Source organism: Lytechinus variegatus, chromosome 2, assembly GCF_018143015.1.
Source record: "Lytechinus variegatus isolate NC3 chromosome 2, Lvar_3.0, whole genome shotgun sequence".
Classification (NCBI taxonomy): Eukaryota; Metazoa; Echinodermata; class Echinoidea; order Temnopleuroida; family Toxopneustidae; genus Lytechinus; species Lytechinus variegatus.
Window position 1 is genome coordinate 62,837,006 of NC_054741.1, and position 13,831 is coordinate 62,850,836.

General features: G+C 36.6%; 1 protein-coding gene across 1 annotated transcript; it reads right to left on the bottom strand.

Annotated features, from left to right (window-relative positions):
• Positions 1-3,161: 3,161 nt before the first annotated feature.
• On the bottom strand, positions 3,162-5,741 carry LOC121409557 (protein dispatched homolog 1-like). The gene has a single exon (XM_041601469.1). The coding sequence runs from the start codon at positions 5,737-5,739 to the stop codon at positions 3,202-3,204; it is 2,538 nt and encodes an 845-aa protein (XP_041457403.1). The 5' UTR covers positions 5,740-5,741; the 3' UTR covers positions 3,162-3,201.
• Positions 5,742-13,831: the final 8,090 nt, after the last annotated feature.

The following is a 13,831-nucleotide window of genomic DNA, read 5'->3' on the forward strand; positions in this document are numbered from 1 at the left end:
TTTAGGGAAATTGATGTAATTATATTTTTTAGTAATTATCATGTTGCCATTAGTGATGACATTTGTTATTGATTTGAAGGGCTTCAGACCTTTTTTAAGCATAGCATGGATACCCACCTCAGATTACCATTATTTGCACTTCTTTCTATAAGCCAGTTCACAGTTAGCTCATGATCAACTTTTCTCAAATGACCTTTGCATGAATTAGGAGTCTTGGGGAGTAGGGGTCAGGAGATAACACAAACTGTGCATGGGCTGCCATCCATGACATATATTTCACTGAAAACAGCTGCACCCCGTCAATTTTGCACCCAAATTCACTCCTATTCTTCAAGTTTTGTCCCCCAAACCCCTTAATTGAGGAGGGGGGGGGAAGAAATGGATCTCGGTGACTGTTCAGGATATGGGATGGGAATCATTTGAGGTGTTGGAATCCCCCCCCTCAGGATACTATACCATTTATTTTTCTATGCTATTTATTATTCTTTGGGGGCCTTGTCCTTAGATATACAGTATTATCATCTATATAAAGCGTTTAAGCCATGCATTAAAAATGCGTATTTTGGTCTGCATCTGTTGCCTGTACAGTATCATAGCGTATCCCTAAAATGACCGAAATCTGCCAAATATCCAAAAGGCTCCTGTAAAAAGTTTGCCCTTGAATATGAGACCGTATTCAATTGTCTAGTGCGCAAGTGCGAATGCATGAAATATACAACGTGTACAACATGAAAGCAAGGCGATGCGCAGCATAGATCACAATTGCGCTCAATGACGTCATAATGAATTGCATGTAAGTCGCATGCCATTGACCATAATTGATCCTAAAGTGATGATGCCATAATGTGATAAGTGATATGACTTTTTTAATTAAATTCCTCCCTCTTTTTTTTGGGGGGGGGGTGTATAGATGATAAGAATTAATACATTGGATGGCTTTATTTCATGAAATACTAGAAATATACCACTCATTAGGGCCAATATTCCACTCATCTGTGATTTTTGGAATATTTTCCCAAACTCTTGGAATATTTCTGGTATTCCATTATGAGCCATCCAATATAATATGATGATTGCTTGATTTTTAATCTCATTTTTTGGTACCTTTTTGTTTCTTCCACTCCTGCTGCCTGTTTGCAACTGTTTTTTTCTCTATTTCTACTGCCTCTTTCATTTCTTCTCTCCCTCTGACTGCCTATCCCCTCTTTCTACCATCTTATTCTCTTCTCTGTTTCACTCTCTTTCATCCGATTTTCAAACATTGAAACCCATTCCAGTCATGTTTTAAATGTACCTCATTTTTTGGGTCCTGTGGATTGCACTCAGATTTGTACATAGTCTACAACACTGAGCAAACACTTTGACAGGGTATTCAAATATTATCTTCAACTAAACAGAAGTAATTGCACCTTGCTCATATATCAGCATAGATTTTATATGTTTTCTGTTACTTTGTATGATTTCTAATCTTATATTCTCCATGTCCTCTTTTTCATTTGGTTCTCAAGTGTGAAGTTCCTAATTATGGCTTTTCGTCATGTTTTTTTTTTACTTGGTGTTCCATTTTCTGGTATATTTAATTAAATTAAAGAAACTTTGTAGAGTTTAAGATAATGTGAAGTGTAAAACATGGTAATATTATAAATTGATGAAAATATACATGTACATGTACATACAGTGTGGCAATAGTTGATATTCAGTATATGATGTGTATATAAATACTTGCATTGAACATTTCAATCACTCTCACTCTGTGACAGGAATTGAAGTACTTGATTATCTTGTAAATATGTGTTAAAAAGAAAGTTGGTTCACGAATGTAGCCTCTCAGATGGGCTTAAAAGAGTCAGGTGTATGCTCTTTATTATTGTGCTAACATGCACAAGAATGCAAACAGTGTGCCGCAAGAAAACATGAAATTGCATATGGCCATTTCTGGAGCATACAAAACAATTGTACAATGATTCATGCTTTGTTAATTACGTCAATGCTATATGAAGCATAGGCTCATTCTTGTGCACATACATGTATGAGGTTGGCAATAGTATTTGTAGTAATGATGTCATAAAGGAAACTGTTGCCTAGCGTTTTTTTTTAAATCAATCTGCTTTGCATTCAATTATTCTGCCATATGTTCATGGTAACCCATTTTATAAAACAAATAATGCACAGATTTGGGTCTGTAATATTAGTTGTGATGGAGGAATTTCAGGTATTTACAAACATTGAAAATAACTTGAGTTCACTGCATCTCAACTCTATACACACTATTCATTTGTGCATTATTTGTATCATATTTGCGAGCAAGATATATATTGTGTGTGATATATTCTAGTACTAAATGAATTTTGATGAATATTTCTCTGTCACATCGATTTGTTTATTCCATAATTTTGCAAATAATCAATATTTTTATGAGGCTGATCTATATTGGCAACATTGTGATTTCACTTATTAAGTGTTAAATGATTGCAAGAAAGTACTGCAAGTAGTGACACGCAGTTAATACATAGATAAAGGATATTGATAGTTGTTATGATGAAATGACAGAATTGGTATAACAGTGCTTGGAAAGGTCCCTATGTCAACAATTTTTGCTCATTAAAATAATTATGACATTGGAAAGAAGAAAAGGTCACATATTTTGATAAGATCCTTCTCTTTATGATTATGATAAATATTTATATCTGATATTAATTCATCTTTATTTCTGGATATTGAATAAAACTTAATGAAACTGCAAAAGATATGAACATGTTTTCTTATTCGGTCTATGCCTGCATACACATGTACATGTACATGTATAATCTGTTTAGTTATATGCTCTTCCTGTACTTAGTTTGAATAACATGGTAATTGGTTTTATATGAGAATAATTGAAATTTACAATGTAAACTGGTCTCTTATATTAATTCTATATTTTCTTAAGTATTTACAGTGATATTTCATACTTGGAAGATGAAAAAAAAATTGTTCGTATTGGGTCTATGCCTGCATACACATGTATAATCTAGTAGTATGTTAGAATAAGAAATTGCATGGCATAAGGAATTGCTAAACAGTCAGGCCAACATTTATTGGTCATTCTATTTAAGATGTAACAAAATAACACTATGAACAATGTAATGGTCTTGGCCTCCACACATCCATGGCATTCCATCAATTTCAACCATAAAAACATTTTTTCAAATAATGCTTCTTTCAAGTTACAGAATTAATTTCAATCCCATTGCTTTTTTTAAAGCAAGATGACAACTTTCCCTGACGTTTCTCCGGGCCGATCGTGCGGCAGAGCGAAATAAAGAAGAAAGTCCCGGTAGCCCAGCTACAGACCATGATAATTTGAAGAGCAAGACCAAGTTGGTTAAAGATGATAACATCAGCGGGTAACATGAGTGATCCTGCAATGAAACTTGATAGTGCTGCCATAGAGTTTGCCCGAGAGAATGTGGTGATGGAGTAGTGACTTCGAGATTTGCGATCATCTTTGGGACAATGAAGGTACGCTACACCGTAATGCAAAGTAAAGTCTACCGTCAGGCCGACGATCAGTGCCATCATCGATGATTCAAAGACATTGAGTTCCCAACCGGCAAAGACGAGTGCAGCAATTGCGGTGATCACTGCACCTCCAATGGACATCATGATGAACAGGACAAGAATGATGTTTCGACTGGTTAGGAGGACCACTCCTGCAGCGATTGAGACGGACAAGGCCAGAGAGGTACGGGCTCCTCTAGCAAAGCTCAGAGTATTGTCCAGGAAGTAAGGCTGCGTATCACTAATGGTCACAAACCAACCGTTACGGAGTCCCTCAGGAGCTGATGCTAGCTGGTCTCTCATCCAGGACGTGGCATTGTTCCAGAACTCATTTGTCTCTTGAAACTCAAACCTTTCAAGAACGGAGCTTTCAAACCGCATGTAAAGAGCACTGATTGAGTTGTTCCGTCCAAAGCGTAGACCTGGAATAGGCATATGGCAGGGATTTCTCTTGCAATGATCTGCAATAAAATTTGGAAGGCACTCATCAAAGAGGTCCGATAGGAAGGGAAAGTGTGTCTGGTCACAGCACCGATGTCTTTGATCATCTGTACCTGTAGCATCACATGGTTGTTCCATAAATCTCTTGAAGGCTTCAATAAAACAGTCCTCTTTGACCATTGAAGGTCTTTGATAAAAGGTCTGTAGACGCACCTCCTTACAAAAGTTTGAAAGCCACTGTTGACTGTCCTCCTGTGAAAGGGTCAGTGGTTCATCTAACAGAACATGCCCCCTGTCATCGGGATTCCATGGATCACCATTATCTAGTGGAATAATTCCCCAAACAAAGATGATTGGAAGTGTGTTAACACTGGCACTTTCAAAGTCAAATTTCAATTTGAGAACTTGATCATATCTTTCAATAGGATGCGTTGGTTTGTAAATTTGTATACCCCCACTGGATGGAAGAGATAATCCTGGCATGAAGAAAACTACAACTAATGACCCACCAAAGAGGACGGGAAAAACAATTAGCCACACAAAACGAAATCTAAGCACAAACTTTGGCAGATGAACCTTAAAGATAGAATCAATGATATTACCTAGTATTCTTTTTGTCTTAGCATATACTACTTTATGTCTTGCAGAAGCCGTTCTTGTTCCATATTTTCTTTTATGGATGTACTTCTCAGACACCATGATTGCAGGCGGGAGCCAGATGACTGTAAGAACAAAGTTTGTTAAGATCACCATTCCAGAGTAGATTGAGAAGAGGCGTACAGTTGTAACAGCGCTAACAGCTGTCACAAAGAGAGCAGCAGCATTGGTAAAGCTTGTGACGAACATGGTGAATGTCGCTTCCTTGAGGGATATCTTCAAGACCTTCACACAGGATTCATCAGGTGACTCCTGCAGGTTCTTCCTCCAGATGTCCATGAAGATGAAGGCATCATCCGCACCTACTGCCATCACAAGGATCACCGCCAAGAGTGACATGAACGGGAAGAATGTGAAGCGAAAAACAACAAAGTGGAAGAAATATCCAAGCAAAAGCGACAGCGCCATCTGCAAGAGGACCAGGATGGATGTAATCAGTGACTCCATATAGATCCAGATGATTGCTACGATGAGTGTGCATCCTATACCAACATAGATGAAATCTCCACGCAGTGCATTGGAGTAGGTGCTCAATTTAACCTTCCTGGTGTCCACGCCAATCCCTGTTACCATGGTAATTCCATCATCCAGGTCCTGGTTGAAGATGTTCTCCAGATAGATTGACTTGACTTCATCTGCATCAGCGCTCAACGGATACAGGTGAAGCACCAGGTTTAAATCAGCATTGTCGGTGTTCAGAGATGATGGGAACATACCAGGAGTGAGAACATAGAAGATGAAATATACTGCATCATCATATCCAAGACATTCAGCAGGCACTCGAGATGAGCAATTCTTATCTTTACTGCAACCGGGTTGAAGATCGCCAGAATTGTAGAAAGGAGCGCATCGTTGAAGAAGAGCTTTCGTGCGACTGACATCATCATCTGTTACATCAAGGCAAGAACCCCTGTTGTTCATGTTGGCGACATAGTTGGCAAGAGACCATGTTGCACAGCAGACTCCTAGTGTGTCTCTCTTACAAGATTCTTGAAAGTGAGATGAGTTCCGAACAATGACGTCATCTTGACGGCACATGGATATGAGAGGGTCCCGTGAGAGGAGGTTGTGGTGGTTCGGTGATGAAGACTTGAAAACCATCCGGAATCCTTTTATATCTAGATGCATTAGAAAAAGGGGGAATATTTTGATGAGAAACAGGTGAACTGAGCAGCAAAAGAAAGAAAATATATGATAATTTACTGGGGCTGTTTTAACAGGTTTAGATGGGTAGCGATTGAGATATATTAATCTATTACTGATCGTCCCTATCACAAATACAAAATACATTGCCCAAAATCATAAATTGATAATGTTTGTCATGTCTATAAAACTCATTGAAAAAAAACAGCCGACAAGTAATTGGTATGTGTCCTAACTTCTCAGCTATGTAACCAAATATTTTACATCATGATTCATTTGCAATTTGGCCCTAAATTGAAAGCTTTGACCTAAAACAACATTACATTAACTTTTTGTTTATACATACTTCCAGGAAGAGATTGAAGGTTATGTCATCTATTAAAGTTACCGTCCATTTTCCCCTTTTTCTCCTACTTGTAGCAAAAACAATTTTCAATGTGAAATTATTTTCTTTATGAATACCTGGAGTGCCACAGAAATTAATGGTGCCTTCTTTCCTTGTTGTTTCTTTAACGGGTGGTAATGACTGAAGGTTTGATTCATCCATTGTAATGATGTCTACTCCATTTGGGATTACAGAAAACACTTCTCTCTCTTTTAAAAGATTTTCAAAGGCGATGAGACGATCGTGGATGAAGGTTCCTCTGGCTTCAACGCCCTTAAAACAGAAATCAAAATAATGTGCGTTTATTAGGAAAGCTAACGAGATTCCTGCAAATAAAGCAGACCTTAAGGAGTGAACCGTATAAGTCTTCTAAAAGATGTACTTTCAAGTGGTGATATTTTGTTGTCACTGATTTTGTATTATTCTCATGAACGATGTGAAAAGTGGGTTTCTTTTTCTATACAATTAACGTATATAGCGAAAATTATGTGTAACTACCGTTCATGATAGAAAAGAGTAGGTTATGAATATGTGATTTATCGAAATCGCGCTTAATTTCATTCCCGTCTTTGAAAGCTGTGAAAGTAGAGTAAATATTCAAGTATGACGAAAGGTAAAATCGAGAGGCAATGCACTCTTCTTTCGCGCATACTCAAAATAATTGAAAATGCATAACTCTTGGGCTAAAGTTATAAGCGGATTACAAATGTGATCAACGAGGGTGATGATTTACGGGGAAATACAACCATGTGATTAACTTTTGCTCAATCCAAAGCAAAATTCTTAGTATTTGGAATATGAAAATAAGATACCTTTGATGCGTCATCAAATGTAGGCAAACCATGTAGAGAGATGACCGTAGCTCCCATCAATATAAAGATTATCAACTCAATGACACAGACAACAACGGGAAAGCCCCAGTAACACTTGGCTAATCTGAAATGAAACCAACAGAATAAGATGAAAAGATGATTAACAATAAACAAAGAATTAGAGTGTACTATATTTTGAAAACATATTGTAATTTGTATTTACTTGAAAGTGAGAGGGTGATCAGTGCGAGACATGACCTTTATGATTTAAGCCCCTTTTTTCGTTTTTGATCTTTAGCTTATTCTTTATTTTCCCTTTTGATAATATTATAGTTGGAAAAATTCTTGCCTCAAATTATCTATTCATATAGCAAACTTCTTTATGTCCCCAACTTAAACATGTTTGTAATAATTATCTTTGTTCAGTAGGCCTATACAAATTGAAGAAAGATGCACACCTATACTACAGAGATCAAGGCGAACCCCCTACCCCACTAGCTCTCCGGTGCGTGATATTTCGGTTTTAGTTTGTTTGTTAGTTTTTTTATTTTTCAGTCTGGATACCCCTTTCAACCAGATTAGAGGATACTTCTCTAGCGTTCTCATCACCATCTCCTTAATTTGTTGCTGGTCCATTCCAGTACAGTGTCTTGTTAAATAATTCATCGCAAAAAAAATCGAGGGGGGCAATATCCGGTATAATATGGTTAAGAGATCTCATTTTGAGATTAATTTGACTATATTTCGACTCTTAATAAGACAAGACCCAGATAATCTAGAAACCACTGCATATTCTTTCAGCGTCCATGGTTATGTCAAAAGAGTTCTACCCATTTGTAAGTGTCCCTTATATTCTCACTTACATTCCGAAGAAGGAGATGTCTTTTTGCGGGAGCCCATTTACCTGCTCATCACCGGCCAATAAGTTATCCAACCACCTGGAGAGAACGGAGGGAGGAGGAGGTGGAGGGATGGAAGTCACCACCACCGATGAAACCTGATTAGGCATGCTGATGCTGAACTCTCATCTCAAACTATTTTAGAGATATCTCCTTGGTTCTCACTAAGTCCCCAGAATCCGTGACGACGCAAGCCTTGCAGGTATTGATGATCATCGAATAGAAGATGCATTTTTGTGTCCCATTTGGCTATCCCATTCGTTCTCTCAAACACTTCCACCGCGATATGTAAGCATTAGGAGTTCAACAGGTCTTCAGATCTTCTACAAGAACCCGGTTGTAAGATGTACCCCGGGGGCACTAATGATAAAGTACATGAAGGAATTGCACACATTTATATTTAGATTTTATCCATTTCATAACCACGACGGTTCAATTTTTCAAAATGGTAAGTGGCCGCTCTTTTTCCCTCTCTTCACAATGAAGTGTCCATTGTTACCCTGTTTGCTTTCACTTTCTATCAAATATAATCCCCTCGAAATTGATGTTGATTGCCATCATTAAGCAAACATTATTATATTTGTGAAGTATGATGTATGCACAAATGATTAATGATTTTTATCAGATATAAGGACTCTTTTCTTGAAAGTTGGACTTTGTTCGAGAATACTGTTTAATTTGAATTATTGAGTAAATATCAAAAAATACACTTTTGAAAGAGGTTCCCAGTTGCGATAATAAGAAAAGGCATGCCTTTGTGAAATAAATTGCGGAGGAAAGATTGACTTGAACTTTGCTTCTACATATCGAACCCTGTTTGAGTCTTTTTTTTTAAATCAAATTCCAGGGTCCAAGTCTTATGATTATCTTTTTAACCCTGTTTCTTTTTTTTTTCATGCTTTCTTTCCGTCCCCTTCTAATTCTCCACCTCTCCCTTTCTTCATTTCTCTCACCCCTTTTTCAGTCAATCAATCTGCATCTCTCTCACCCTCTGTCTTTGTTTTCTTTTCCTCCCCTTCCGTATCTCTCCTCCACATTCTCTCTCCTCTTTACAGTCAATCAATCTACCGCCTTTGTCACCCTCTTCCTCTCTCTGCTTTCTTTCTCTCCCCTTCCATATCTCTTTCATCTTCTCTAACACTTTCCTCTTTACATTCAATCAATCTGCATCTCTCTCACCCTGATGGTGTTTCTCTCTCTTGGTTTGGTTTTATTTACCGTATAAAAATCACAAGACATATTGTACAAAATATTAAAATTAAATATTTAAACAGATAAAAGGATAAGGATGGACCACTCTATTCGGAGCCATTGATATAATGGCTCTGTTCTTCCTTGAGGTCCAATTCTTCCACTCTTTCCCCATCCCTCTTCTCTCACCTCTCCCCGCCCTCCTCCCCCCCCCCCCCCCCTCTCTCTCTCTCTCATTCACTTCTATTCTCTTTAAGTCCACCAATGTGAATCTCTTTGAATCTGCAGATGCCTTTCAGCATGTTTTCCCTCTTCTCTTCTCTCACATTTCCGTTCAAGTCAATGGCTATATTTCTCTCATGATGACCAACTACAATTCTTGAACAAAATGACGAAACATCAATAATCCTTTTGTTGAGGTTATTATACAAGTATAATTTTTTTTAAAGGTGTGCATGTTTTAACATAAATATATATCTCTTTGTCTTTACATTGAATAACATAGTCATTCCTTACTCCATAGTCATCTTCATGCAGAATATTTAAACCTTCAATCAATGCAAAGCTTTGGTAACTTAAGATAAGGTTTATGTCCTTTATTATATCTATCCCAAACAAGGATCCTTAAAGACTTCTCACTGGATACATTGAACAAGTGGAACGAATGCCTCTGGCTGTCTCGCCTGCATTACACGATTCAATATAGCAGCAGTACTGACTTTGAAAACAGCTTTTGAATAATTATTTACAAAAGAAAACACTCATATGATAATAAAATACTATGTCCACTGACCCAACATGACCTTTGACTATGATCATGTGACCTATAAAGAACAGTGCAAAACAATAATTCACACTTGATTACCCTTTATCTCGATGTTTTATGCACTACATTTTCTGATGCCAATTCTATGTTTTATGAACTACAAGTTCTGATGCCAATTCAACATGGCCAGATTTCATTGAGCTTAAATGACCTTTGATCTTGGTCATGTGACCTGAAACACGCAAAGGAAATTCAGGGATACAAGGTAACTCTTAGTTATGTCCAAGTTTCATGAACTACATGTAGATCTCAGTATAAAACTTTTAAAGTTATGATGACAATTCCACAAATACCCCCAACATGGTCAAAGTTCGTTGACCCCAAGTGACCTTTGACCTTCATAACGTGACCTAAAACTCAAGCAGGATCTTCAGTGATACACTTTCACTCTCATGTCCAAGTTTCATGAATTAAGTCTTAAATACTTTCTAAGTTATGACAACATTTCTAAAATTTAACCTTGGTCAAGATTTCAATATTGATTCCGTCAACATGGTCTAAGTTCATAGACCCTTAATGACCTTTGACCTTGGTCATGTGACCTAAACATCAGGCAGGATGTTCAGTGATGATTGATTACTCTTATTTCCGAGTTTCATGAACTAAGTCCATATACTTTTTAAGTTATGAAGACATTTATAAAACTTAACCTTGACTAAGATTTCAATGTTGACGCCGCCATCTCCGCCGTCGGAAAAGTGGCGCCTATTGTCTCACTCTGCTATGTAGGCGAGAGAAATATCACTTGTGAAAACAAGCTTGCCTTATAAACTGGGTTCCACAAGATATGATCAAACTTTACAAGGGTGCTGCATGAATTTCACTCAGTCAAAACGAATAATAATTTTACACAGGCTAGCTTCAATAATTTTCATCAAGCACGTGTCAATAATTAAGAGATTGGTTCAATCACAGATAGGCTATAGCCCCTCCCATCAATTGGCTTCTGAATCCAAAGTCACAATATGACAAAAGAGAGACCAATGCAGATGAGATGGGATTAAAAAAACTTCCCAGTTTATAACGCATTCCTTGATGTGAGAGGGCTATAGACTGTCCGGCCCGTACTCTGAGGTCGGGTTTAACTTAAACTCAGCTTCAAAGTTGTGGTTTAAGTATGGATAGCTAATTGTTACATAAATCACTAACAGTAGAGATATCATATTTCAGCTCATTTGGCTCTCAAATCATTCATAATTGTCTAGGAAGTATAAATAGATGATTGTCTTCACCATCAATGAATCAGGAAAGAGCAAAGTACACATAAGAAATATACAACTTAATAAAAAAAAATTGACACTTTTGGCTTCCCATAATTTTAGCACAGAGTTAGATCATAGTCTAAGTTAAATCCGACTTCAGAATACGGGCCTCTGTGATTGAACCAATCTCTTAATTATTGATCAGATCATATTCCATCAGTATGTGCACTTAAAAACGAGAAGAAAGTGTTTTACAAGGGCTCAAATATACTTTCTTTTTACTACAGGCCACCAATCTTCAAAATAATCTGCCACTCAAGCACCAATGACCCACAAGAAAACGTTGACTTGATGCTCTACATTGGTAAAGGAATTACGTGGGCACTGAAGTAAGACAAATGAGAAATGAGTTGCAGCTCCACATCAATATCTTTGGCTTATAGCTCTCAAACAATCGTATGCAACATTCAAATCTGATCATAACACAAAATATACACAAAACATGCAATCAAATTGAAAAAAATGTGTAACAATGGCACCTAAACTTAAAAAGAAAATTTAAGAACATCGGGTGCTTTTCATATATTTGACCCGAGAAGAAGTTTAATTGGCACAATTATTCCTTGCTTTATGTCCACAATGAGCTTCAACATTATAAATGGTAAACTTATATTGCAGCACTTTTGAAAATGACAAATAGAGGGATTTATCGTTAAACTAAAAAAAAAAACAGAGGTGGGAACAAAATATTGGCACCAAGCTGATTGCAAAGGATTATCAGATGCAATTAAATTTGGCAACTTTGGTTGAAGTCATAGATATTTATTATAAACACGCAGAAATTTCCCAATAATGCAACAATGTTGCTAATGATAAAAAGTAATAAAAAAAGTAGAATGATACAAAGTTGCTCCACTTAAACACCAAACAAAGAAAGAGAGGGGAAAAAACCAGAGTACAAACAAATCCATCATCCCAAAATGAACTCAGAAAATATGGTAATGGCAAATGATGCAATGTAAAATAATTCAGAGCTGCAATGATTATGTGGCAAACTTAAATTTGGTACGCGTATTGGCCAAAAATGTAAAACTACAATATTTTAACATTTATATTAAAACAAAGGGCAAGATTTCTGGCTGGAAGCAATTTTCAAACACAATGATAATAGTTGGCTTTTATATAGTGCTTTATCGATCTACGACTGCTCAAAGTGCTTCATAATCACTATTGCCCGGTCACTGGATTCATAGCATTTCAAGCAGCCTGTTAGGCGCACTCTCGCTAAACTAACAACAATGACGGTTTTATGATTTGCATAAGAACCTCCATGACAAATTGCATACATGTGATTTATTTGTACATGGATTACAAGGATATTAAGATAATTCTTCATTAGTTCCAATTGTTCATTACAATAATTGGTTCACCATTATAGTGAATAGTTTCTTAGTGACATGTATATTTCTTTTTCCATTCTATCATGTCTGTGGCTCTGTGCCATGCATTGGCATACATACATTAACAAGTATAATTGGGCTTCTAAAACAAAAAACTTGTTTTGGAGAAATAATACCAACAGAAATATTATTTTACTTGGTCATGTTTACTCTGCCCTGGGCAACAATATAAACGGCAATAATCATATCTACAGCATCATATACATAAAAATATGCTCTTCAAGCAGCATGTGAGTTCAAATGATTTAATATGACTTTTATGTGAAACAAATTAATGCATAAAATTGTACCATGTCTTTGATAAACTACGAAATATAATACATCAAATTTAAAGCTTTTGTACCTTGTTGATAACAAAATTATCCCATGGCATCAATGATGGGACAAACAGAACTCATAGTTCATCTATTTAAACTATACCTATAGTTGAAAGATAATCTAATAATCGAAGAGTGTCTATGAATGGTAGCATTCACTTCAAATCAGGGTATGAATGTTTTTATAGTGGTCTGAAAATAAAGATATTAACTCATTCATTCAGAGTACAAATTCAAAGTTGGATGCAGAATGACTAAATAAGTTACTTAAACTCATTCAAACATACAGGAAGACAGACAAAATAAAATAGCAAGAGATGGACATGGGGAGGGAGAGGGGTGAATGAGCTGTAAAGTGAACAGCAACTACATGTATATAATCTTGATGGGGAAAATTATAAAAATAACAATGTAATGATAATAATGATAATATACCTATTTATCAAGGGTGACCACTCACATATGAAACACTGTATGTTGTTTTTACCCTTCTCCGGTTTAATTCAGCAAGCACCTGACAAGAAGGCGGAAGGCCTGTATTGACTTGGCCATACTATATGTACCTACAAGAGGCATTCTAGCTGCTAAACACAAAGCTGTATTCTGGACACCACCATATATCTCAATTAGGAGTGGGGAAACAATTGCCATATTGTCCTTTTCCACATTGACAACTGTACAAAATCAGGGCAAAATTTACACAAATTTGCATTTTATGTGTTTGTGTGAAACAGACATACACTTGGCAAGATACAGTTGCTTTGTCAGAATGAAATATGTGCCTGTACAACCCTCAAACTAAAGGCGTTAAATTGTAATTTGCTGCAATATAGGGTTTAGTTGCAATTAAAAGCTACTCCAAACGGTAAATACAACTAGAATTTCAGCCATTCAAAAGCATATACTTGAAGCTTGCATCTGAATTCTAGATTAAACTCAAATCTTTCAAGTTCATATG

Bases quoted from the DNA above. Each gene is read 5' to 3' on its own strand.
- LOC121409557 (XM_041601469.1), bottom strand. From the start codon at position 5,739: ATGGTTTTCAAGTCTTCATCACCGAACCACCACAACCTCCTCTCACGG.